Here is a 26829-nt window from a genome sequence, read left to right as displayed (position 1 = left end):
ATACCCATCACGTTGTCTTGAAATAGCGAATGGAGTATCGTCACACATAGAAGAGGGTTTACAAATGCATTCGTCAAACAATAAAAGCAACAAATGAGCATTTTTCTTGACGTTCAGACACCAGTTTAAAGCGATCAGTTATTTCGTTCAAAAGGTCAGCAACACCGAAACATCAGGAGGAAGTTTAGTGCAATTATAAACTGCCCGTTTTATTTCTATTATCAGCTGTAAACAGAAATTAAATAACACTTGCCATTCTGCTGTAAAGAACGAAACGGCGTAGGATTAATCTGAAAATCGGACTTAAGGTAAACGTTTACAAAACTCAAGTTTGCCCTAAAGATTCAACAGCGATGATGTAATAGAGTTTGGGTCAACTATAGACAGCGTGGCCAGTCGCTTTCAGCCTCCGAGGACGTTTCCATGCAGAGTTGATCGAGTAACCACGTTAAAACTCACGTAAATCTTTCTGCTTCTTCCATCTGAAAGCACTTCAGGTAGAGTCAGGGGGGAAGATCACTGACAATCAGCAAAACTTGATTTTAATGTTTTCATTCCTGGAATTTCTGTAGTTAAAGAAGCGCTTTTAATCAGGAGATTTAAGTCAAACTGAACAGGAAGTTCTGGAGAGCATCTCTGAGAACACGTTAAAACCGAACACACGCACGCGTCTTGGTAGAGTTTAAGATGTCTTGAATTACACGGGGTCTACTGTAAAATAAAGGGAACAAATGAGCGATGTCGTGAGCCAAAAAGCATTAGGTTTGGATGAACCAACTTTCTTTTAAAATGATTCCTGAGTGTTACAAAAGTGGTCAGAATTGAAAAGAGGACGTCCTCTTAAAGAGAGGCTCTGGGATTTTCACATCAAACCAATCAAATTTTTAGTCTTCTGCATCTAGGCATAAAAGATCGACACGCGATTACATTCGTGCGACTCGTTCCTTTCCCTCACGCACATCCGAGGCTCTTCCGGATCTCGAGATCCCCTACATGAACAAAAACATAAAGCGACTCAATCAAGAGCGCCGGTGAGAAGCTAGAGCGTTCGACGTGAAAGTCCCTCTGGATTCTTTCGTTGATGATGAATTTGTGGAAGCCATATTGCGTATTTTTTTTGTACAATAGAACGTTTGTATCTATTTGAAGTAATTATCTCCCAATCAGGCGATTTAAACATTGGAAGAAAAATTCTGGTTTTATTAAGAGTAACTGGTACGCTTCCTCCGGTTTGCATAAACTCTAATACGACAATCCCAGGAATTTCTGGAAATTTCAGCTACGTCTTTTTCCCGTTTTATTAGTAGCAGATGAAGAAAGAGTCATCCCTGAGGTCTGTGTGCGACTTCTACATTAATCCTTACGCGTTACAAAACATTCAGCCACATTGTGAAGATTTTCCATCAGGTTCACCATTTCGAGCCTGACAAATCAGACACTTTTTTTTTTTAACTTCACCCAAAAATAAAAATGCCAATATTACCCTCATGTCGTTTCAAACTCTGCCGCTGTTTTTATTGTTTCCCCCTTGTGGTAAAATTGAAGTATCGCACGCGGTTTATAGCAACCGCATCTATCAATCTCGAAAAAAACGTTTTCTCCGCTGATAAAGCTCCTCTCCACTGAAGCTCAGAATACGAAACACCATTGGTTATCATGTATCCATCACATCAAACCTCTGGTGAATTAAGCAGCTAAGTTGGAGAAGAACATAACGAGTGAATTGCTAAATTTGGGTCTTTGGTTGATGTCTTCAGAAGACTCGAAGTCACATGATGTTGGGATATTTTCTATACTTCCGGCGCAATGAAACAAAAAGCTGCGATAAGCAAAAATTAAAAGGCGTATATGTTTGGAACAACATGCGGGTGAGTAAATAGTGACAATTTTAACGTTGGGTTCAACTATTCTTCAGATTCACCAGAAAATCTACTCATGACTCACGAGTCCTTCTGCTTCGTGAAAGAAAGTCATTTCAATTGAATGTAGGTTAATCCGTGTCAAAAAAAAAGATAAAAACAAAAAAAGGACTTCAAATGCGAAACGGCAAAGATCTTCCTGCATCCATCTTTACTTGCCGCTCTACGCGATTGGATGTTGCCATTTCATTCTGCATCGGGAAGCTTCAAAGCAACCAACACAAATGCTCAACAGAGGCCAAAAGGGTTTGTCCTCGTTGTGCTGCACTGGTCGGCCAATATCACGTCAAAACATGGCAACAGACAGCGCTCCAGCTCCGCGCCGCGTGGCATCGCTCAGCGCTGGGACGGCTTGCGAACTTTCTTGCGCCGACGCGCCGGCTTTCCTCCATCGGTCCAGTGTTCGCTGGGCTCGCCTCGTTGGGCTCCCGGGCTAAAGAACCCTGTTTGAGGAGAAGATCCTGAAAACATTGTTGAAGGTCCTGCAGCTGCTCCGGAGGAATGAGGCGGCGGGTTTCCTGTTGGGAAGAAGCCTCCGTTGGCAGACATGTCACTGGGAGCTCCAGCCTGGAAGAAGCGGTTGAAGAAGTCCTGCAGGTCTGCGGGGGAGCCACCGCCTGCCGCGTGATCTGGGGGAGATCTGGAGGACACGGTTTAATTAGGAGACGAGCACCAGAAGACAGTTAGCCGTGCACAGTACAGTACTATCATAAATACATACACGTATATATTAATTTATTTTCAGCCCAAACACAGACCCCATTAGCCATTGTTTTGTACATCAATGACAAAAAAAGAATGAATAAATACTATGAATGTAGGCAACATGCAACACTTATATTATAATACATATTTTATTCACGAGAAACACATTCACTGATTCAATGATTTTCTTTTTATGTCTATTGTGTTTAGTTGTCACTTAAATTAACATTAAGTTACTAAACATTTTAAGTTGACTCAACTAAAAAAAAATGTGGTGATTCCAAGTTGAATTTTTTTTTGCAAAAGTCGGGATACTTAAAATTGGTTTTGGGCTCTGTGTAGGACCTGGTTGCTCTTCTGAGAAAGTTAACCAGTGGTTACCTGTGGCGGCTGGTTCCGCTGCTACCTTTAGAGCCGAAAGAGATGTGATATGGCACGCGATGCGTGTCTGGAGAGATGCTTATACGCTGACAGCCTGCCCACTCTGTGAGAACATAGAGACGCGTCTCAACGATACGAACGTATGCAGATGAACACAGCAATGACCCGAGAGCGGGAAAGCGCGTGAACTACCAGTGATGTCAAACACTTTGCCATCCATGAAGGCGAAGTACGTGATGCGCAGCCCCAGCATACTGGATTCAGCCCACAGGTCTCCCTCCTCGGCGCTGTGCCACTTACTACATTCAGCACAGAATCGGGCCTCGGCAGGCTCGCGGTCCATCTCGAAGCGTCTGGAGAAGAGGCCACGCTCGGATGAACAACGTGCAAACAAGATCTGCATGAAATGACAAGACTGAAACGACGATCTGCAATACGCACTTGTGCTTGCCCTCACATTTAGTGCACATCATTGTGTTCATGGCTTCTTTCAGGTCATCCTGGAGTTTGGTCAGAAACTCGTTCATGGACTTTGAAAGCTCCGTAGCTGCCATGCGCTTCCTGCAGACACACAACCCAAATGCAAAATCGCTCAAGCCTTATAGAAGAAGAGATTTTTATTATTTAGTTATTTATAAAAGGCCGGTCATTTTTTTTTTGACTGGGAACTCCAGGTAAAAGACTTTTAGCACAGCACAAGGCCATTTTTGGCATTAGAATAAGAAAGCGCAGGTAAAAGTGATTCATTGACGCCATTTTCTTGATGAAACCTTTAAGTTCATTGCTTGTTCTTATCTAGCAGCACTCACAGTTCATATTCTCGCCGAGTCTCTGGGTTGCTGACGATGTCCCACGCCGCTCTTAACACCTTGAAGGCCTCACCAGCACCCGGGTGCTTGTTTTTGTCTGGATGAACCTGCACACGAACAACACATTAAACCTGGACAAACCAATACGATCCACGACTCCTCCCACGTTTAAAGGCGTCTCACCTGCACTGCCAGCTGTCTGTAAGCTCTCTTGAGCTCTGATTCAGTGGCATGTATATCCACTCCCAGGACATTAAACGGGTCCAGCTCCTCTTCAGGGATCTACCGGAGCGAGAGTTGATAAGTTTAGAAAGATTCGTTACCCATCTTTATACAATTGCAGTATCCACTGAGCAACATACTGTATGTTTGTTGTATGTATGTATATAGAAAGATAGACAGAAGTTTTGCTCAATCAAATATAATCATCAAAATATCCTTCTGATTTCAAATAACTTTTCTATTAACACATGAACAATACCTTGGCCAGCGCCAGCAGTCTCTGCAGCTCTTCCCCAGGTTGCCACTTGTCTGCCCCCCTGCCGGGAGACTCTGGGTTCGAGCTTTCATCCACGACGCCTTTTTTAAAGAAACACCCGTGAACCCTCGTGCTCAGATCTGACACTTTCCTCCAAACCCGGCTGCTCTGAAGCGCAAGCCACCATTTCCTGCCTCTCTCTCCGGCCAGCCTTCCCACGATGCACCTCAGCATCCGAGAGCCAGCGCCCAGCGCAGCGCAGACGACTCTCCAGCAAGAAAGCAGAGCGCGTCGGGCCCATCGAGCGGACCTGCCCATGCTCTCCATCACAGCCAACCCCGAACACCGGCTCCAGTCCAGGACTCGCCTCAGATCCTGCGTCATGCCCGGGACGTCCGTGACTTTGGAAAGCATGTGCGCGCCAAAGTCATATAGTGCAAGTGCAGAGGATTCGACAGCAACCCCACAGCGATGGGTCAGAGAGATGATGAGCTCCACGACCATATGGATGCAGGAAATGCACCAGGGGCTGACGAAATCTGCCAGGAAGTCCCGGCACACCATAACTAGCTGCGTCCCGTTTTTCCTTCGTACGCGGCTGTGATTGTGCAGATGGTGGTTTCGTCGCTTCACCTGCTTGTGTCTGCTGGGCCCCGAGGACGCAAGGAAGGATTTATGAGACATGGAAGATGCCCACGAAGGGGTTTGATCGCAAAGCCCCTGCCCCGATCCGCTCTTTTTGGGCTTTCCCTTCCTACCGGCACCGCGGGATTTAGACTCCCCGTCGCCTCTTAACTCGCTCTCCAACTCAGTTTTCCCGCCCCTTTCGCTCTTCTCCGGCTCGTCGTCGTTCGGATCGTCCGTTTTGGCATTTTGCTCTTCGTTCTCGTCTACTTCCAAATCAAAGTCTTCATCCGGGAATTCACAGTCAAAATCGTCGAGCGCCTCGTGCTCAGAGTCTTGAGACGAGACCACACTGCTGTCATTTCCGTAACACGGACTGGCCAGAGAAACGACGGGCGGCTCCACCGCATCCCATCCTACAGCCATGTCTTCTTCCATATCGCTCGAATATCCAAAAGGGTCACTCCCTCGCGCTTAAAACAGTCCCGAGGAGATCCATCGTGAGCTTCAGGGCGGCAGCAAACTTACACACGCGTGCTCTGTTTTTAACAACGGTCTCATGTTTACAGAAGAAACACAATAAGGGGTCTTCAAGTCCAGCATGGCAGGCGATAAGAGACATTTCCATATCACGGTGGCATTATGAACCCCTGCGAACGAGAAGAAGAAACACTAAAATAGCTTTTCACGCACCCAACCAACATACATCAAATAAGTTATAGTATTTTTAATAACAGACTTTTTCAAAAAATACCTACCATCCAAGCAGTTACTTTCTAATTATATCGAAGTAGAATTAAGCTGATATTCCTGAAGAAAGGCTATACGCTAGATATAGTATATTTTTACTCTATACTCAAAAAAATTGCTGCACAATTTTAAATAGTTTACTGCACCACTGTGTCGAGAACATCACATGAGAAACATTATAATGTTATAAGAAGCATTAATAGTGTAGTATCATACAAATATAATTGAGTGGCTGCACTGCCTTCTCTATTCAGATTTGTGATTTTTGGTACAAATACAAACACTAAACCTATTCTACAAACAAACACCGCGTTTAACAGTTTGTGAAATCGCCACATAATTGTTTAAAGAGTTTAGCTAAAGATGTGACTTAAGGAGTGACTCCCATCAAAAGACCTTTCACTTTAGTGTCAGCAAGTTACCTGACCTCCATGTCAACCCCACAGCGACCATCTCCTAACATTGTCAGCTGCCACCGAGCTTTCCTTGAGCAATAAAAGCACATCGCGCCCCTGAGGGAAGCAGCAGATGTAAACACGCAGACATCACATGTCTGTAACTTACCGAGCACTCGGTCCCGACGAAGTGCGTGAGCCCCGTTGCTCCTCAAACGCCGCCCGCTGGGGTTTTACAGACCGCGCTTGTTGCCGTAAACCTTACTGTTTAACGCTCTTTACATTTGTTTGGTCTCTTCCTGCACGGTGCTGTTTTGCTTTAGCGGGCATGCTAACAGAAGCGCAGCCCCGGCGAGCGCCGCGGCGACGCTCCTCTGAAACCTCGGCGTACCCGCAGGGAAGTTGATCTCGGGCGGAGGATGAGTTTGAAGCAGCTCAGCCTGTCTTCTCGACTATCTTTAGCTGCTTTCACTGTCCTTCTCTCTTCATTCTCGTTCACTTCCGAGTACGGCGCAAGCGCTGAAACGTCATTTCCGTTTAAGTAACCCTTTCCTGCCTTCTGTTGACCGGGCGGGCAATTTAGCAACGTTTACTTCAAAAACCACCGTATTTAGCTATTTTTTTTTAAATGTGTTTTCGAAAATAGCAGATTGTGTAGCATACTAAGCTACCAAAACACTGCTTAAAACTACTATAGGTTGAATAAAAAACAAAACAAACTTACATTTTTGTTGTTCAAAAAATTGTAATTAAAAGTACGGTTATATCATTACATTAAACGCTTTCATTTGTATTTAGGATTGATTTATAAGTACTTTTAACCTTTTATAAATCGCTCAATGGCCAAAGATGGCCAGATGTGATCACTTAATATAATATAAACCTAGGAGTCCGCTTTTTTTCATTTTGATCATCACACTGGCAGATTATTTTACATCTTTTAATTTTGACTTGTTATCTAATTTTTAGATAACAAGACAAAAAGTCAAAGTAAGAAATTCTCATACACACACACACACACACACACACATTGATAATATTAAAAAGATAGATAGATAGATAGATAGATAGATAGATAGATAGATAGATAGATAGATAGATAGATAGATAGATAGATAGATAGATAGATAGATAGATAGATAGATAGATAGAATTCGTGTTTTGTTCCTCAAGGGGGCATTGTTGTCTCAGTGACTGGCCTGACTTTTACTAAGTGGTCTTAACATGAAACTGACTGAAGAATTTAATTGGTTAGTTTTATTTGTGCAATTAAAAAACAAATGTACAAACCCAACATACAAGATATATTTTATTATATAAATATAGTACACAATCTAATATAATACACTATATATATATATATATATATATATATATATATATATATATATATATATATATATATATATACACTGATATGTTATATTATTCTAATTTATAATATAATAATAGAGAAGGCATGTTTGACTGGCAATTTATGGTGACGTTAAAAGGATCAAGAAATGGAGGCCGGGCTTAATTTGTCTGGCTAACAGTTTCTTTGCCTAGAAATAAAAGCGTTGTATTCGTATGTATTCTGTAAAGTTCCATTGCAAATGAATACATAATGCGTGCATAATTAACACGCCGTATGAAAAGGATGGTGTGTGTGAAAAAATGGTGATGCAGTCTTTAAAACACACACACACACACACACACACACACACACACACACACACAGAGCGCTTTAAACGAGCAGCAGCCACTCAGCGTCTGAGGCGCCGGGGAATCCCGCTGCTCGCGCCGCGTCACCGAGCCCGATCACCGCCCACAGACCCGGTGATCTCCGGCGCTCTTCCACGCGAACGCCGACTTCACTCCCGTCCGTCCGTGCACCGAATCCGCCACGCTGTTCAGCATCTAAACGGCCGGCTTTCCCCCCCGTGCAGACCCTGAGCTCAAACGGTGACAGAATTCCCCGTCCCTCCACGCCCCTCCGCGAGCGGCGCTTCCCCCCGCGCTCAGACCGGAGAGGAAGGCTCTTATTCGGTCAGATGGCGTGCCGCAGTCCGCCCACGCGTTTCTCGCGCCCACACGGGCAGCGAAAGGAGCGTCATTAACTCACCGCCACTGCCAGCGCAGCAGAAGCACAGAGTTTCAAGAACATTTCAGTCCAGGCGCACATCTGTAGAACAAGGTCTAACAAGCACAGAGAACAAAAATAAACCGGGCGTCGGAGGCGCAGAGACACGGGGGTTTTTAACAGAAGGGAAAGTTTGACTCGGTCGCCGGGAGCTCAAGCGGTCTGCCGGATCCCGTCCTGGATTCTGTCCTGAAACCTCTCGAGGTGAGTAGCGCGCGATCACCGACCGCTCGCCTGCAGTCTTCACTAGAAATGATCAGAAAAAACACCACTGCGTGGTACGTCCAACTCACGAGCTAGAAATTAAATGCAAGATAAAACATTGTACAGCTACTGTGACATGTGGATTATACATGGCATGCAATTTACCTACTTATGAGTTTTTACCTAATTTGATGCAGCTTTGTTGTCTCTTTTTTTGTGCATGGGCTACTTGAAACTTTTAGATTTTTAGATGCTGTGTTTTCATCAGAGGTGTAGCTAAAAGAGGGACTTTCACATGTCGGCGATTATTTTTAAAAGAGAGAGAGAGAGAGAGAGAGAAGAGAGAAGAAAGGGAAGGATGAGTAAACACCAATATTGCAGATTAAGAGGCTTGGTGTTTCCCTGCAGGTGGAGGAAATCTCAACCTGGCTTTAAAAAGTGTCTTAGCGGCAGTGCCATGAAATAAAGGTTTTTATTTCTTAAGGGGTCCGTGAAGAAACTTTAACATAGATTATTTACAAACGGTACTTTCAAGGTTGTTCGGATTATTTATTCAAATGTTCCCACTCTCTCTATCACACACACACACACACACACACACCCACCATGGTTCACTGAAATGTGTTTTTAACACGAGACACTGAACAATGGTTTCCGACTGCAGAGACATGACGAATGGAAAAGAAGGCAGGGTCTCGAGCCACGATTTACAAGTTCTTTCTTTTTTCAAGACCACTGGACGTTCTGTGTGAAGCCGCCTTGGAGATGTTCTGGATTCAAGCGGCGTATTCCTTAGGAAGTGCACAGAGATCTTAGCGTTTAGTACAGTTCACGAGTAAATGGCGATATTGTTGTCGGTGGTGGACCCTCACGTTAACTAAACTTCCACTCTTTCTTCGCTTCAAGTCGATATTTCTCCCATTTTCTGATTTTTTTCGACCCTGGCATCCAGGTGGACTGGCCACTGTGCTTTATCCCGTACTCGTATGGCATTTATTACTCGCTTAAAAAACTTTCACAAGAGTGGAAATAGGTTTTGAGATGAGGGTGTCTGGTACTTTCAGATTTAATGTTCATAAAACCACAAAAGAAAAAAGAATCGTAGTGTGAGGAGATACAGGGCTGTATATACAGTAGGCGATATTCGAGTCAAAAAGGTTAATCAAAGTAGACAAGAATGCGTTTTAGGTTTTAGGACAGCTTTGATGATCATCAGCACCGTTTGCACTAAACGGACATTTTTAATTAAGCTTGTTCACGGAGCACTTCTTTTAAATCTGTTCAGAAACTACTGTCATTTATTATGAATAGAATCGCTTTTTATTGCTGCTAAGCAGACCTCTGCAGAAGTGAGGTAAACGATCATCTTCAAAACTGCATTCATGAATATTATTGGGTATTTAACTAAAATAGAGCCAACGGCGCACAAAATGTTGTTGTTGTTTTTTTTCAAATGCCCTGAATACATATACTCTCGCACTCCAATTAATCTCAGTCAAACCGCAGCCGGGTTAGAAAACAACCAAAAACACATTAAAGCACAATAAAACATGATAACTTAAGAAACATGACTAAGAAACTGTTTTTGCAAAGACATTTTTAAAACATACGTGTGTGTGTGTGACCCTGGACCACAAAACCAGTCATAAGGGAAAGTCCGTTTTTTTTTTTTTCTGAATAAATAAGCTTTTCTTTAATGTATGGTTTGGCCGAGATGCAACTATTTGAAATCTGAGGGTGCAAACAAAATCTGTATAATAAGAAAATCGTCTTTAAAATGTTCCAAATTATGTCCTTAGCTTTGCATGTCGCTAATCAGAAGCGAAGTTTTGATATTTTTACGTACAAACTATCTTTATGTAACGCGATCTTTACTTGACATCCTAATTATTTTTTTTAAAAATCAATCATTTTGCGGCATGCAATGTGTTTTTGACTCTTGCTACTAATTTAGTTCCTCACGACTGCTTTCGTGGTTCAGGGTCATATAAATATTTAATTTTAGTTCAACTAAACTACTGCGCGCCGTCTTTATATACCGCGTGTGATACTAACGACACGCTTTGTCTCGTCGTAGCCGCGCATCGGGATGTCTCTTCCGCGGACGCTGGGCGAGCTCCAGCTCTACCGAGTTTTACAAAGGGCCAACCTGCTGATGTACTACGACACCTTCATCCAGCAGGGCGGCGATGACGTCCAGCAGCTGTGCGAGGCGGGCGAAGACGAGTTCCTGGAGATCATGGCCCTGGTCGGCATGGCCACCAAACCCCTGCATGTGCGGCGTCTGCAGAAGGCTCTGCGCGACTGGGCCGCAAACCCGGCGCTGTTCAACCAGCCTCTGGCCGCCAACGTGGCCCCTTGTGGGATCCCTCTCCTTCGGATCGACTCCGCAGGCTCGGGGGGCGCTGGGGGCAGAAAGTGTTTAAGCAACGGTCAGCCGGGCTCTCCGGGAGAAAGAGAGGAAGTGGGATCTTGCCTCACGCCGCTCAGGGATAACAGTCCGAAGAGCCCGTGCTCGCAGGCTTCTCCTGTACCTCCTGACCATCTGTACCGAGAAAAACTGTCCCCCATGGACCCCCACTGGCTCAGTCCGGAGATGTACGGAGCCGTCGAGTTAGATGAAGATCAGCCCATTACCCCTCTGCCTTTCGCTTGCCACTCGCGTCTCCTCGGTCCTCCGACGCCGACGTCTTCTTCGTCCTCCTCCACTATGACCTCTCCGTGGCCCGGGGGTCAGCTGGACCCGGAGACCATCAAAGCCGTGGAGGAGAGCGTCGATAGGCTGCTGAGAACCATGCCGCAAGCTGACCAAACCGAGGTGAAGACGCTTTTGAGGCTCAATAAGAAAATGGCCAAGACGGTGGGACACATTTTCAACCTGGAGCCTCAGGACAGGAGCAAAGAGGAAGAGATTCGCAAGTACAGCCTGATCTACGGCCGCTTTGACTCCAAGAGGAGGGAAGGGAAACAGCTCACCCATCATGAGGTTCGTTAAAGAGGACAACCTGCGCAGATGTAATAGACACGCAACTAAATTATTGACTTTGTATGTCTACAATGAAATTGCTGAATCCAAACCAAACGAATCCGCTGTAGAGAATTACAGTATACAGCCCTTTTGAAAAATGCAGCATATGCTAGTTAGCAAGATATATATCGTCTGCCATAATATAGTCATTTTTGATTTAGTAATGTGTGAATCAAGCATTTTGCAAAGACCATTCAAAACACTACTATTTTTATAGTATTTCATATAGCCTAGTTAATTAATTTCACACAAGGCATGCTGGTTTTCTCCAAAAATTAGCATGATTTAGATTTTTTACAACAGTTCATTAAACAAGATGTTGATTGAGAGACAGGTATTTCCAGAAAATAATTCCAAACACAACCGCAGCATTATTTTGCATCTCTGAGCAACGTGACAGCGAATCGTTTCTGAATGAATCAACCGTTTTTAAATGATTCGGTTCAGTCACAGTGACTCACTTATTTACACCGACTCTTTAATTTTACATTCAGAGCATCACGTCCCATTTCAAATATCAGTGTTCAAAAAAAACAATGGACACACCAAAAAAATGCTTTTTAAAGGTAAAAATGCCCATAAAATGTATTGAATGACCAGTACACGGAATATGAAGAATATTATAAACCTTAGTAGTTTGAGCTGATTTAAGCCATGCGTTGGTCATGAGCTGGTTTAAGCTGGTTCTTAGCTGGTCCTGAACTGATTAAACTCAGGACCAGCTTAAACCAGCTTCAAAACATACCTAACCAGTCCCTTTAATACATTCTGTTGACTATAAGTAGCGTTGCACCTACATATACAGTATACTAACTCTCACTGGAGTGTTAGTAGAGTATTAGTAGTATTAGAGTATTAGTTATTTATAGTGAGTATAACATCTGTTGGGAGACATCACTATAAAGAGTTAGCACATATTAATCAGAGAGTGTGATAATATTCTACTGAGAGTCTGTCGACATATTAGTGCAAAGTTCCTTATTGGCAACAGAAAGAGACCATCAAAATAAAGTGTTACCCAATTTTTTTCTAAATGGGACAATCCATCCCAAAGCAACGACCCAACACTCTAGCAACGGCAAAACACCGTAAAGTTAAGCAGCTGCTTTGCATGGCAACCACCCACAGCACTGAAGTGATGACTTTTGCACAGGAAAACAGTCTTTTAAATACAGCCCATTTCTGAACCTTTAAAAAACAGCACCGGATCAGATGAATCCAGCAATTCCTCCAGTTCATTTTATTAACCCCTTAAGTCTTTGCATGTTTTGAAGTGTTGAACTTTACAGAACTATCCGCAGCTCCTACATTTCACAGCGATATTTGATACCGTACCGTAACTTTAAAATACCGGTTTGTAAATATCAAGGCTACCATAAGCATTGCAGGAGTTCGTAGAGACTTTGACTTTCACAGAGTGTAGGTGATCCGGTTTGATTTGATTGATTTCCACTTTCAGATGCTCATCAACGAGGCGGCGGCTCAGTTCTGCATCCGTGACAACGCTCTGTTGTTACGTAGAGTCGAACTCTTCTCTTTAGCGCGGCAAGTGGCGAGAGAATGTGCCTACACGTCAACGTTTAAACATAACAGGTCAGGAACTACTTTCCTTAATTGTTTCAGACTTTGCATCCAGATGGGGTTGGTACTTTGGACCGGTAAGATATTTACAGGCACGCGTACACGGCTCATGCAGCAGATAAAATTGAGAGACCGCTACATAATTGTCAGTTTCTCTGGACTTACTGTTTAATTAGCCATTCAACAAACCGTTATTTCAAGCAATGCTAATCAAGACAACCTTTATAGCAGTCATTCACTGAAAATCAATTTGGCTCAAAATGCCGTTGTTTTCGAACTCCTCCAAGAATTTTATTTCAATCTTCATCAAACTTGGCTCATATCATCTTCAAAGGGGTTTTCATGAGTCAGGCGCTTCTTATGTAATAAGTCACAAGCACACCCGAAACAATGCAAGTTTCTCAGTGCCGTAATAAGACAATGAAATGTGTTTTGAGCGGTACGGAGACAGCGCCACCTACAGGTGACGAAATCTGAAGAAACGGCTTGTTTCGTAATTGTTTGGCCCAAAAATGGGCGTGTCAGACAAAGGCATGCTCAGGTGACCAGAGCACTGGCCAATCCTGAAGAAACCTGGCATGTCCATGTAGAGACACTCGCTCGTTGACCGGTTAAAAGGATATAATCAAAAACTATCAGTGCACGTTTGAACCTTTGGGTGGTGTGAGGCTGTCTGAGAAAGATGTCAGACATTCATCATACAGCTTGTGTAGAGAAGAATTTATTAAAGGATCTCGTTTGTGTGACCTTTACTGTGACCTACATTTATAAGAAAATGTCATAAATCCTATACTATAATCTTAAACTCATGGAGAAACACTTTTGAATTGCACTGCAATTGAATCCTTTTAGAAATACCTGTGTGAAGGCTATAGCCTTGTCGCCTCTTGTGTGTCGTTTTCTATATTTATCCTTCAATACTGTGACACTTTCATTTATAGTTAAACTTATTTGAGCTGGGTTTGTTGTATTGTCGTCTTAGGACATACTCAGATGATTGCACTGCCTCTGTTGACTGTTCTGCTCAGAAGAGACTCAAGCTTGATGTAAGTACATCAAGATATGTATCTATGTTTACATCTGTATAAATCATATGCAGGACTTTATGAAATATGCTCAGGTGAAATTTGGGCAGATGCAGTTTACACTTTATTAATAGTGCCTTGACTATATAGGCGCAAAAAGACAAGAAAATGAACAGGTTGTTGGATTAAAATGAAGATGCAAAGTGATACAACTACAAAAAAAAACCAAAACTGTGAAATTTACGGTAAAAAAAACTGGCAGCTGTGGTTGATGGAATTAAATCATAAAAACTACGGCAAAATCATTTTCGCGTTTATGTTACATAATTTCCGTAATTTCATTAACTGATGTAACGTTAATATACCAATCTAAGTACTGAAATCAGTTTTGTCCCATCACAAGCAGCTTTTAAATATGAACATAGCAGAAGCACTAAACACGGTAAACATGGTAAGACTCATTAAAACTGAAATATGCATATACGTTAATTCAACAGCATTACATTTAACAACACAAACCCTAAATACAACTGCAATCAAACATCAAATTCGAACTAAATTTGAAATGCAATGCACGGGTTTTACCTGTAAATTTTACAGTTTTTTACCGTAGCATTATCACAGTTTTTTTATCATTAAAATCACTGTCATGTTTTACAGTTTTGGCTGTCAAGTGGCGAACTCCTTCTGTAGTACTATTATAAATGAAGTACTGCTTGTTTCAGGTCACAGATTCTGACAGACTGTGTAAGGATCCAGTAATCAACAGTGACAACAGATCTACAGCGGATGACAACAGCCTCTCTGGAGAAAGTCTGGATAGTTTAACACAAGGTAAGATTCCTCATTTTCATTGCTTTTGTTTTAAACTAATATATTTACGAATGTCCAGCGTATGTGAGTAAATCTTGGGCATGTAACCTCAAACCATCATTGTCCCACATTCTGTGTCGCATTTATTGCAAATGTCATAATGGTCACGAAGTGTCACCTCACGCCTAAAAAAAAAAGTGATTAAAGTGAGATGACGAAAAAGAACGAAACAAAACTGTGTCCATTCATACTCGTGCCAGGGAAAAACATCATTGCTGAAAGAAACCGTGATTGAGAGGCATGTTTGTCTAATTCTGTGTGTCTTGATAGATATCAGCCCTCAGTTGCACCCCTCCTCATCCCCTCACCCCCTCACCGACACTGCTGGCCTCATCAACTGGAGCCGCCAGCTCATGCAGCAAACGCTCATGGATGAGGGCCTCAGATTGGCTAGAATGGTGTCACGTGACAACGCGAGCAAAGTCAGCCTAGGGTCAGAAAAGAGACAAATTTCAGGTGAATACTAGATGCTTTATAACACGCACACTTCTCACGCACCTACCACAAACAGGGAACAAGACAGAGTTCGGATTGTCTTCCATTTTGTAAACTTAGGGTCAGACTTACCTTCAGATTTTTTCAATCAACACGAGGACGTTTTATTTTAAGGTGACTTAGTTACACGTTACATGCGCTTACTATGGTTACTGTGGCAGGAAACGATGCATAATTACATGCAACTAACACTGAACTAAACTACAACCCCGAGAATTTAATATTACGCTGCACTTATTTCTGTAATTACACTGTAACAACGGCACCTTTACGTAAAGTGTAACTTTTTTTTGGGAAACATTTTATTTGAAGGTGTTCTTGTTACATGTTACATGTACATACTATTATAATAACAATAAATTATGCATAATTACACCCAAGTAAGTCAAACCGTAACCTAATTGCATACAGGTACTTAATTAATAATTACACTGTAACAACGTCACCTTTACATAAACTATTTATTTTTTGTATTATAAGTGTTTATTTTTGCTGCTTAGTTACATGCAGTACAAAATGCAGTAACATTTTATTTTAAGGTGTTCATAATACAGAGTAATTACCTAGTAAGTACTAGTCATTGTACTTACACAAAACGTACCTACCATGTAACTACGTATGGAATAGTTTGTAATTATGTAGATGTTACAGGCTTCTACTGTAACACACTTGTTACAGACCGAGTTTGTTACACAGATACTTGTGCAAAAGATCGTCACGTATGTGTTGCAGACTGTTTACAACGTATTTACAAAAATTCAAGTACACAGACATAAGCTACTTAAAATAAAGTGTGTAAAGATTGTACTTAAGTGTAACAGACTCAGTCTGTAACATGTATAACAGTCGCTCACGTCGAAATAATTAACTGTCATTACAGGCTTTACTTACTTGCATGATAAAGTATATTTTATATACTATTAAGTCCCTACTGTTACTCTGTATTATGACAACTTAAAATAAAGTGTTACCAAAATGTTACGTCAGACCTGGTAACAAGCTTGGCTATTTATGTTTTTAAGTCATTACTTGGCAGAGTTAAATTGATTTAAAAAATTTTAGGGGCATAAGTGTGCGTTAAGGCCCGTTCACACCAAGCACGATAAAGATAAAGATAGAGATATAGTTTTTAATATTAATGAATAGTCCACACCACAACACTAACGATACAGGCACAGAGAAACAATGTCATTGGAATCCTTTTCAGAACGGTTTTTCGATAGAAACACATACAAACAATCAGAATCGGTCTTGTTCTCGTGAACTCGAGAATTTTAAAAGCGGCAGATGCGTGTGTGCTGAGAAAAAACGGACGATATCGTTCGCCAGTGTAGATGCTAATATCGTTATCTTTAGCGTTATCGTGCTTGGTGTGAACTTCTTGGGTTTCAGAATTATGACATTGTATGAGTTTAGATACAGTAAAGAAACCTCCTGTGTATTTTTCATGTTCAGCCTCTCTAAAGAACAAAGCATGCGTGCCTTTATTCTCTTAAGAACGGGACGGTTCAATTCTATCCTAATTTATCCTCACGATGTTACATCTGAAACAACCTGAGGGTGAATAAACAATGACAAAATTTCCCTCCAAAAAGGCTGTGGGTTCCTAGCGCCTCGGAGTGTCTAATATATAAAAACAGTGAAAAAGCGAATCATTTCGTTTGTCTGGTTAGCTAATCTAGCTAGTCTTTTAAGGATGGAATGAATCAGAGACCGTCAGATTGGAGAAGCTCTTTCAGAGGAAAACATCTCAGTCAGACGTCGTCATTGGGGACCGCAGAATAAAAGAGAAATGAGAAAACGCGTATGGGTGGTGGGGGCCACAGGAAGTGCTGTGTGGGCGATAAATTGGAGCCCCCCTTCCCTGTCTGACGTCAAAGCTTATGAAAATGTGTGAGAGGAGGGCGGATGGATGGATGGAGAGAAAGAGGGGGTGAATGAGTAGGAGGGAGTGAGAAGGGCGTCGCTTTGACTCAGAGAGACAGAGTAAAAATAAACCATGTGGGCAGTGAAAGGATGCAGCCGCTCTCTCTCTCTATCTCTATCTTAATGAGCAAACGGTAGTGTTTCAGTTCAGCAGAAATGGCCAAAAATGAGCTTTAATCAGTCTCTCTTTGTATTTTCTTGTTTTTGTGTCGTCTCTCTTCCAAGCGAAAATGCCAGTTCCTCATTTCATTGCGCTGTCAGTCTCACAGTCACTCCTCAGCATTCTTCTGCCTTGGCATGATAATACGAGTTTTTAACGTTATGTTTTGTTGCATCATTAATGTCCTCCCGAAGTGTGGGAATTGTGACGTTGGCATCGAGTAGAAACGCAGCGGGAAACCCAATGATGCGAATGCTGATTCTCCCTCTTGATAACTGTGTTTAGTGGAACAGTTCTCCTTCGAGCCATCCGGTATGCAGAGGAACGTTTCTTTATAGGAACACGGCGTTGGATCCTTTGCAGTGAATGGGTGCCGCCAGGAGTCCAAACAGCTGATAAAAACATGACAATAATCTACTCTACACTGCAGTCCAATCCATCGGTAATGGGTTGTGAAGTGAAAAGTTCAAACAAATCCCTTGTTAGGACGTTTCGACTTTAAACATCTCCTCCTGGTTAAAATGGGAGTCCATAATCCGTAAGTATCCGGGTATAACTCGTCCATGCTCTTTTTCACATCGAAGTCCACCAATTTATTTATTTAGGACGGTTTTCACTTATAAACGGTGCTTGATCTCTCCATATGCCTCTACTGTTTTTAGATGAAATTACTTTTACGAAAAATGTGTTTCTTACAAACATTCAGCTTTTCGGTTTACAAGACATTAACGGACGGACTGGAGGGTTGTGGCACCCATTCACTGCACAGGGTCCATTGCTGAGCAAGAGAAAGAAGGCTACATTCCTCCAAATTTGTCATTTTTAAGCTGGAAGAGTCAGGAAAATAAACAATAGATATCTGATACTGTACCATATTGTGTTCCTGACACAGACGCTCTTAAATCCTCACATTTTAAATCCATGAACTTTGTTTATATTCCCATAGAGATGGAGGAGAAGGTGTCAGAGAGGAGAGGATCAAGTAACAGAAGCAGCAGTCCAGCAAACACCAAAGACGATCCGTAACTGACATTCTGGAAGTCTCCATGTTGAACTCAGGTTGGATGTCATGTCTAAATGCAGCCGCGGTGTTCGGTTCGCTATGGTCTGTGAAGCTTTGAAGACTTGTCTGCACCTTGCCGTGTTCTTTTAGAGCATTTAAGGGCGTTTGTGGAAAGTTATTGTATCTTTGCGAACGAAATTTGAAGCAACGTCGTGTTACAAATACATTCCGTGTTCTCTGTCGGGTTAAAATGTCAGTGAAAAGCTTCAATGGTGCTAATTTTGTGTCGAGCTAATTCTAGAACGAATCTGTGTTACCTAAACCTTAATTTATTCGGTCAGATGACCTGCTTCTCGTTCTAAGCGGAGCTGGGAGACTTTGGGTTTACTTTTCATTCCATTTTCTCAGTTTCTTGTTTAGATGGAGTTCTAAGAAAGGTTTGGGAGGAACGTGTTTATTTAATCCACTTTATTATGTACAGCGAGCGAAATACGTTTACAGGTTTTGGATTATATTAACATGTGAAATCCTGAAATCGACTATATTAAGAAACCCTTACACTAGCAACGCACCGATGCAGTAAACATGAATACAGCAACTCTAAAATGCACAGATGAGTTTTCTTGGGTTACAAAATGTAAATGATTCAAATGATTCAAACGAATCGAATGAACGTTTCAAGGTTGAATGGCTAATGAGAACAGCATTACAGCGCTCATGTTAAAAATAGATCTGTGGCCTCTTTAATGACAGATTATTTATTTTTTAATTTCTCAATAAATTATATTGTATTGTTTCTCTAGATTGTTACTTTTATTTTGCTAACAGCGTGAGAATAGAAACTTTGTGTACTACCACAACGACTCTTATGCCTCCGTTGCTTTTGTCTTGAGGTACTTACGGTATTATACATGAAAATGTATGGACAATTTTGATGTTTCCGTCTCATTTCTGACACACGGATCCACCACCCACACTCACCCTCGTCTCATCTCAACAAACCAAGACAGATGATGTCTGTGATTCACTTGCCCTACTAACCACCATCATCATCATCATCGTCGTCGTCAGTCTCACAGATGGGGAAGTGTTCAGGAAAAAGCAGCTATTGTTTCAGTTGGCCACCGGTGGCAAATCGATTAATCGAATAAACTGATTTCATTTTAGTAATACGCTTGTGTCGTTCAAAAACAGTGGGACTCTTATATTTCTTTGTTCTGTGGAACACAAAAGGAGGATATTTTGAAAGATGCTTTTGCATATGATATGAAAGGCATTTTTGGACCACTTTGACACAAAAACAAATCATATAGGTTTGAGTGTGTTCAAACGGATCTACTGTAAGTACTGTGTACTAGAGAGGTTGCCACAGTTACATTCAGTAGGATATAAACCAGACTAAAGAGATCTGGCCATCATGTCCCTGATCCATTGATTCTCTATACCGTATAGTGTATATACTGTACCAGTGGTTCTGGATTCCTGTCCTGGGCGCGTCTCCCTTAATTAACACACCTGGATGAGATCAGCTCGTTACGAGGAACATCCAGGAACTTAACAAATTAGCTGTTGATCTCATTCAGGTGTTGAATTGAGAACAACTATACTATAATATACTCATATCTTGTTCGTTACGTTAGTGAAAACTCAGCATTTGGGTAAAAATAATGATATATATGTATATATATGCTTAGATACTTTTTGTGATGGAACCAAATAACTAGAAGATCAAGCTGATGAACATGATGCAATGAAACAACAAACACTTGTGCATGCATAACTTTATCATATTGCACTACTATTTTGCGTGCCTTACATTTTAATTAAATAAAAATCTAGATCATCGCTGACTCAAAGCTCTAATAGCTTGAGGATCAAAGGAACGATTATTGACATCATCGCCGTGATCATCTCATCTCCATCCTTTGACGAATGCGGTTGGCAGCATCGCTTTCCTTCAGGTCATGTGTGTGGTGAGGTGACGCAGGAACTCTCCGCGGGTGCTGGTGTGTCCAGGAAACACAGCGTGACAGAACTCACACACCTGCGACTGCAGCGTGACTCCAGACATGAACAGCCCTCCGGCGTGACTGACCAGCTCGCTGTCCAGAAACGAGGAGGACCAGGGCCTCTGTGGGACACAGACGCATCGCACACGAGTTCGCTTACGCTGTTGTTAAATGTGCAGGAGGTGTGATCACAAGCGCTAAAAAAACGTTCAAGTTGGGAGCTCTGTGTGTCTGTGTGTGTCTGTGTGTGCGTGCGTCTGTGTGTGTGTGTGTGTGTGTCTGTCTGTCTGTGTGTGTGTGTGCGTGTGTGTCTGTGTATGTGTTTGTGCGTGTGTGTTTTCCGTGCATGCGTGTGTGTGAGAGTGTCTGTGTGTGTGTCTGTGTGAGAGTGTGTGTCTGTGTGTGTGTGTGTGTGTGTGTGTGTGTGTGTCTGTCTGTGTGTGTGTGTGTGTGTGTGTGTCTGTGTATGTGTTTGTGTGTGTGACTGTGTGTGCGTTTGTGTTTGTGCGTGTGTGTTTTCCGTGCATGCGTGTGTGTGAGAGTGTCTGTGTGATAGTGTGTCTGTGTGTGTAGTGTGTCTGTGTGTGTGTGTGTGAGTGTGAGAGTGTGTGTGTGTGTGTTTGTGGCTGTCTGTGTGTGTGAGAGTGTGTGTCTGTCTGTCTGTGTGTGTGTGTGTGTGTGTGTGTGTGTGTGTGTGTCTGTGTGTGTGTGTGTGTGTGTGTGTCTGTCTGTGTGTGTGTCTGTCTGTCTGTGTGTGTGAGTGTGTGTGTGTGTGTGTTTGTGTCTGTCTGTCTGTGTGTGTGTGTGTGTGTGTCTGATACGAACCCGCAGTCTTTGTGAAGTCTGGTTCGCATAATAATGTTGTTCAACTCTCCTCAGGTCATCCCAGGCACTGTTTTCCGCCGGATCGTGAAAAGCCGCTTTATCGTGGCTGTCCTGCTTCTGATCCGGCACATCCAGGTTCAGACGCAGTTTGTCTAGTCCCGTATCGATATGACCGAGATCGTTACCAGCTGGAAAACAAACACACGCACAGAAGAAATCGTAAAGTTCGCTGCTTGAGGTCGAATGATTCAGAATTGCAGACAAAAGTGAGAAAGTCTGATTTTGAATGGAAAAATGATAAGACCTATTCACACCAAGAACAACTACTACTAACTGGATGGTTATAGTTATTATCCTTGGTGTAAAGGCCTCGGGGAGTACTATACTTTGAAAGCCCAGTATGTGTGGTCCATTGGGATCTCTTAGCGGTTCTCTGGGTTCTGCGGGATGGGGTCGGTGTCCTGACCTTTCCTCTGGGAACTGACACGGCTTTTCAAAGTTTACAGTCGGAGTCCTGACCAAACCTGAAAGCCAGCATTAATATATGGCTCATCGTAGCGTGTGCAATAGTGAACGTTATTATCGGCGGTTTGTATGCAAGAGTCCTCTGACCTTGTTGCCGTTGTAGAGTGTCGGAGAGATGCTGTATTATTGCTGCTTGTTTTAAGCAGAGCGACTGGAGACGGACAAACTCCTGGTACAGCGCCGCATACGCCTCCTCCATCTAAGAGAGGTTATCAGTGGAGTAAATGACCAATAAAACCTACTTCAAAGAGCTTGCAGAATTGAAGACTTCTATTCAAGCGCACAGAAAGCCACTGAAAAGAAGTTATTAGCAGGAAAAAGCGCATTTTATTCATTAGTGCGGTAAACTGATTCAATGCAACCTTTTAAACAAAAAGCCTCCTTTAGAAAGAAAATACAGCTTAAACGTACAGATGTCACGTAACCGTTTGTGTTTATTTTACCCTCAGGAAATATAGGAGAGGTCGGGGTGGTTGTAAAATAACCTCTGAACGGTTACCCACTTGATTTGACAACTTGAGGGCAACTTTTATTGTCTTTTCTCCCCTGCTGTGTTTCTACAAAGTGCACAATAGAATCTGTCGCGCAGTGTTTTCCTCCAAAACAACACTTAAACCACAGGTGTCGACCGAAACCACAAGTTACACAGTAGCCTTTGTTTCACCACTAGATGTTCGAGAATAAGATACAGGCATAGCAATTCAATATCGCTATAATAGCGGCATTTTCTGCTAGAAACATTCATCTTCTGTGATCGCCGTAGGTTTCCACGGAGCGCTGAGGTGACCGCAGAATGAAAGCCTAAAGAGGAAGCACTTATAGACTATATAATATACATGCTTACTGTATCCAATCCTCCGAGATCAAGCAGACACGAGCGAAGATGTGTTTTATTTCTACCGACTTTGTTGATGATGCCGTGTGTGATCTCCGGAGGAAAAAAAAACCAAAACAAGCAAAAAAAAAAGTATGTCAGGAAATCAAAAACAGGAACTCGAACAGGAACCTCCTCCCGGGTCTTTTTTAAAGCGACCCAGCACAGAAATACAGCTTTTATCACGTAAACCAGCTTCAAAACATGCCATAGGCTGTTTTTCTCGGGAGGGTATGGTGTGTACTGCTTGTGATATAATTTAACTTAATATGATTTTATCACAAATTAATATTCCAGCAGACCTAACTTTGTTTCACATAGCCTACTGTACATTTTTGCGTCTCCCAGGAAAAACTGAATTACATTCAAATGAATATAATGTTAATAATAATATTCTACACATATTGGATCATATGGATCAGTGGTGGACTATGTTGTTGTGATTTTATATATAAAGTTACATTCAGATATGAATCATATCGAGCCTTTTAGACATACAGTTCAATCAAATGGCCAATAAATCAAATATTTAATATTTATTTATGCTTTCGTATTCACTACTGGTTGTCATACAGCTACAGAACAGTGTCCTGCAAAACATTTTATAAAGACGAGCACAATTCACCCCTTTCTAAAATTCTAAAATGAGAAAAAAAGACAATTATTTTTGTACATAATTATAATTCCTATTATTATTAACATCGGTATTGTGTGACTATGAGTATAGCGTGTATTAGTGTGTAGATTAAACTTTCTGTAGAGCCCAATCATATGAAATTTCATATGAAAAAAGCAAAAATCAAACCATGCTCCCTTTTTTAAAATACAAATATAAATGGAATATCATTTCATTTCATTTCCATGTGTTTTACGCAATCCTTTCTGCCATCAAAATGATTTTGAGTGCCGTGAGAGTAGGCTATAATTAAACGATTCATGTTTTCAGGGACAGCTTATTTACGTTTACGGACGTGACGTAATGACGCACCGCCATGTTCGAATTTCCCGCGAAAACCTACCGCTCAGATTAGATTAACATTATTAATTAACATTATTAATTAGCTAAAGGCTATGCAGTTGCTCAAATGTTGATTCTGGATCAATTCGAACGAAAAAAAAGCAGGTTTAAGCTATTAGTTATCGTGTCTCTTATTCGTGCGGCTTTTAGACTCGGTGTGTTCTGGTAGCTCGTGCTGCACCGCCCCCTACTGGACGCGCCGGGAACGACGGGGCTGTGGAGCTTCATCGAGGTTTAGTAAAAGGGGGCGCGCGTGCATTTCGCGTCGCCGCTGCACGCGCTCCAGCTCGGCTGGCGGCGGTAACGCGTCGAAGACCGCGAACGCAAGTCGAGAAGAAAAACGAGCATCGCCGCAGATCTCAGGTCAGCGCGTGAGCTGCGATTTCCCCAGTGTGCACGTCATCAGTTGGAGAGCGCGCGCGAGCGGTGCATTCAAAGCAAAAGGTTTGTAAGTTCACGCGCCGCTTTAAAATATGCACGCGGTGCAGGTCTATTAACGAGCACGTTGACACGTCGAATGGTTTTACTGCTTGATTGTGTTTCCTGAAAGGCAGCTCGTGTGTTCTTACTTATTCCAGCTGTAGTAGGCTGCGATGAAACACAGTTGCGTGCGTTACGTTTTATTTGTTTTTTTGCAGGTGGGGATGGAAAAACATTCTTACGTTGTTCTCGTTTGTGCATTGGTGTCTTTGCACCTACTGTTAAACGTCCAAGGAGCCAGACAGGGTCAAGACATAAAATGTGGAGGTATTTCAAAATCTTTTACGATTTACTGCACTTATATAGGTGTTTGTATTCTCATACCTAGCCAGGCAGTGTGGGTTAGTTGTTTTGCAGGACAAAGGAATGTTCTTTAAATGCATCTTCAAACTGTTGTAATAAATGGTGGTGCTTTGTGATCAAGGAGTACTTCTGAATTGCATCATACACCTTTTTTTTCCCCTAGCATGCAGGGCTTTAGTTGATGAAATGGAATGGGCCATCTCGCAGATAGATCCCAAGAAAATGATCCAGACCGGATCCTTTAGGATTAATCCCGATGGCAGTCAGTCAGTAAGAGAGGTGAGGTGTTTGTTTCACAATGGCATCGTTTCGTGTTTGTTTCTGACTCCAACTTCAGGGGCCTGCACCACGAGGCCGGTTTATCCAGGTACGTTTCAATCTGGTTTGCCCCAACTTTGGGTTTTAGGTACCATGAAATTATCTTGGCCTTTAGCAGCATTCATCGCCATGGTAACCCATGTTCTGGTTTAGAGCTCAAACAGAAATTTAACCAATCAGCTTCAAGCAAAGCCACTCCCCCAGCTTCTCTTGCTCCAAAATTTCAGAGTCAAAATTGTTTAATTGCTTTACTCCTCATGCTTTGTTTCAATGTGCTCAGGTTCCCTTTTCCCGCTCCGAGAGTCATCTCCTGGAACTAATGGAGGAGGTCTGTGAGAAGATGAACGACTACGGCGAGCGGGTCGACCCAGCGACCAACCGGAAGACGTACGTGAGGCATACGTCCCGTGACGGCACTGCCGCGGACCTCTCCGACGTGGCCTTCGACTCCAGAGTCACCTCCACTTTAAAGTTTGCTGTGAGAATGCCTTTCCGCTTTACGTTTCTAATGCGTCCCTCCGCTCGAGGCCACGCAATGACTCCTTTCCCTCGCGTTCCTCCGCAGTGCGAAACCATCGTCGAGCAGAACGAGGACGAGCTGATCGAGTTCTTCGCTCACGAGACGGACAACGTTAAAGACAAGCTCTGCAGTAAGAGGACAGGTAACGCTGCTAGCTTTCCTAACCTAACCTATGAACTTTGTAAGTTCGACCGTAGACCTTTTCAAGCGTGACGTGGAACCGTTTCACCAAGGCATCACGTAATAGTTAACTTCACCTCCTTCCACAGATCTCTGCGACCATGCCCTGAAGATACCTCACGACGAGTTATAACACGAGCCGAGCACATCATGACAGCTTTACGGCCGGAAAACCCCGCGTTCATCTGTTCATCTTCAGTAGACGGACTGCTTCTCTCGATTGTCGAGGACGCTGAACATACAGAGACCTGCTCCAGTGATGTTAGGAAAAGCATTACATATGTACTTGACCCTATGGGTTAACTGTTGACGTGTTCAACCCGCTACCATCAAAACTGTGCTTTGGCAATAATTAAAGCTGACTTTCTACAGCGGAAAACGAGATCCTTACGATTCTCTCCAGTGGCATACTTTTATATTTAAATGTCCTCGGATGCACTTAGTTTTTAGTTGAGAAGATGACATGCAGTGTATTTATTATAAGCACAGATAGAGCGCTTCTGGTGAAGCTGTGTCCTGATGTTTTGGGCTTTTTTTCAGGTCATGAATATGATCGGGTTACTAGTCCTTGAATCTTAACCAATTAGGTTAACACCGTTTTGTATGGAAGTGAGCGTCGGTCAACCCACTTTAAAGCATTCGTTTGTTTTCTTCGCACGCATTATTGCATTAGTATTGCTTTCAGGTTTTCAGCCTATGTTTGTGTTTATGAATCCATTGGGGACCATGTTGTGTTTGTAGTTGTTTTTGTAATACACTTTAATAATAAAAGCCCTTTCTTTTAGTGCTATGTGGTCACGTGTGAATCTTTTTTTTATTAATCCCAATTTAGACAATACAATCGTGACTCTCATTTGGTAAAGATACTCACTGGATCTTTCACATGTAGGTATTTTGATGGATTGGAAGTGTTTTGTCAAATTCATGCTACGTTGAACTTTATGGTGGTTGGTTTTCATATCATAACTTGGGTGTATTTCTTTATTCTTTAACTCTTAATTTACTCATGTACCACACTGATGTAAAAATACAAAGAATAAGAAAACGTATTCCATTCATTGTGTGCATTAAACATTACCTCAAGGTTGCCCAAAACTGAGGTTTGTAAAGAAACTGCAGGGGGTTCATGAAAAGCTAACAATTTAATAAATCGTGAAAATGTAGAATTAGAATATTCCTAAAATAGCCTAGCATTCATCAAAATAAAACGCTTTAAAGATGTTACTATCATGTCATTTGTGAGTTTCAACGTTTGAAAGACCTAACAAAGACGAAACGTGGTTAAACAACCAATGGATG

At 42.3% G+C, this 26829-nt stretch overlaps 4 protein-coding genes across 7 annotated transcripts; 2 read left to right on the top strand and 2 right to left on the bottom strand.

Moving 5' to 3' along the window:
* Positions 1-188: 188 nt before the first annotated feature.
* Positions 189-6590, bottom strand: dnajc14 (DnaJ (Hsp40) homolog, subfamily C, member 14). Its single transcript, XM_043252338.1, has 8 exons — positions 6231-6590; positions 4296-5566; positions 3998-4096; positions 3815-3921; positions 3447-3566; positions 3198-3358; positions 3006-3108; positions 189-2559 (listed from the first exon to the last, which is right to left on the bottom strand). Exons 2-8 carry the CDS (start codon positions 5352-5354, stop codon positions 2256-2258), a joined length of 1953 nt encoding a protein of 650 aa, XP_043108273.1. The 5' UTR covers positions 5355-5566; positions 6231-6590; the 3' UTR covers positions 189-2255.
* Positions 6591-7774: 1184 nt separating this feature from the next.
* nab2 (NGFI-A binding protein 2 (EGR1 binding protein 2)) lies at positions 7775-19280 on the top strand. Of its 3 annotated transcripts, XR_006252099.1 has the most exons (8): positions 7775-8387; positions 10465-11373; positions 12875-13008; positions 13979-14042; positions 14747-14855; positions 15165-15350; positions 17761-18013; positions 18422-19280. XR_006252099.1 is itself a non-coding variant. In XM_043252410.1 (7 exons), the coding sequence occupies exons 2-7, from the start codon at positions 10477-10479 to the stop codon at positions 18499-18501; spliced, it is 1470 nt and encodes a 489-aa protein (XP_043108345.1). In that variant the 5' UTR covers positions 7777-8387; positions 10465-10476; the 3' UTR covers positions 18502-19280. The 3 variants fall into 3 exon arrangements, 2 of the variants coding, with proteins under 2 accessions (XP_043108346.1, XP_043108345.1); XM_043252410.1 differs by lacking the exon at positions 17761-18013 and having other exon boundaries at positions 7777-8387; XM_043252411.1 differs by lacking the exons at positions 15165-15350; positions 17761-18013.
* Positions 19281-20242: 962 nt separating this feature from the next.
* zgc:113184 (uncharacterized protein LOC553745 homolog) lies at positions 20243-23221 on the bottom strand. Its single transcript, XM_043252412.1, has 5 exons — positions 22682-23221; positions 21925-22036; positions 21699-21836; positions 21313-21500; positions 20243-20609 (listed from the first exon to the last, which is right to left on the bottom strand). The coding sequence occupies exons 2-5, from the start codon at positions 22034-22036 to the stop codon at positions 20436-20438; spliced, it is 612 nt and encodes a 203-aa protein (XP_043108347.1). The 5' UTR covers positions 22682-23221; the 3' UTR covers positions 20243-20435.
* A 224-nt stretch (positions 23222-23445) lies between these two features.
* Positions 23446-26320, top strand: cnpy2 (canopy FGF signaling regulator 2). 2 transcript variants are annotated; one of them, XM_043252414.1, is made up of 6 exons: positions 23446-24173; positions 24368-24476; positions 24676-24791; positions 25111-25308; positions 25396-25492; positions 25620-26320. In XM_043252414.1, exons 2-6 carry the CDS (start codon positions 24374-24376, stop codon positions 25661-25663), a joined length of 558 nt encoding a protein of 185 aa, XP_043108349.1. In that variant the 5' UTR covers positions 23446-24173; positions 24368-24373; the 3' UTR covers positions 25664-26320. The 2 variants fall into 2 exon arrangements, with proteins under 2 accessions (XP_043108349.1, XP_043108348.1); XM_043252413.1 differs by lacking the exon at positions 23446-24173 and having other exon boundaries at positions 24182-24476.
* The last annotated feature ends 509 nt before the right edge of the window (positions 26321-26829 follow it).

This window comes from Puntigrus tetrazona, chromosome 11 (genome assembly GCF_018831695.1).
Source record: "Puntigrus tetrazona isolate hp1 chromosome 11, ASM1883169v1, whole genome shotgun sequence".
Classification (NCBI taxonomy): Eukaryota; Metazoa; Chordata; class Actinopteri; order Cypriniformes; family Cyprinidae; genus Puntigrus; species Puntigrus tetrazona.
Note: the sequence above shows the minus strand (reverse complement) of the source record. Positions and strands in the feature narration are given on the sequence as shown.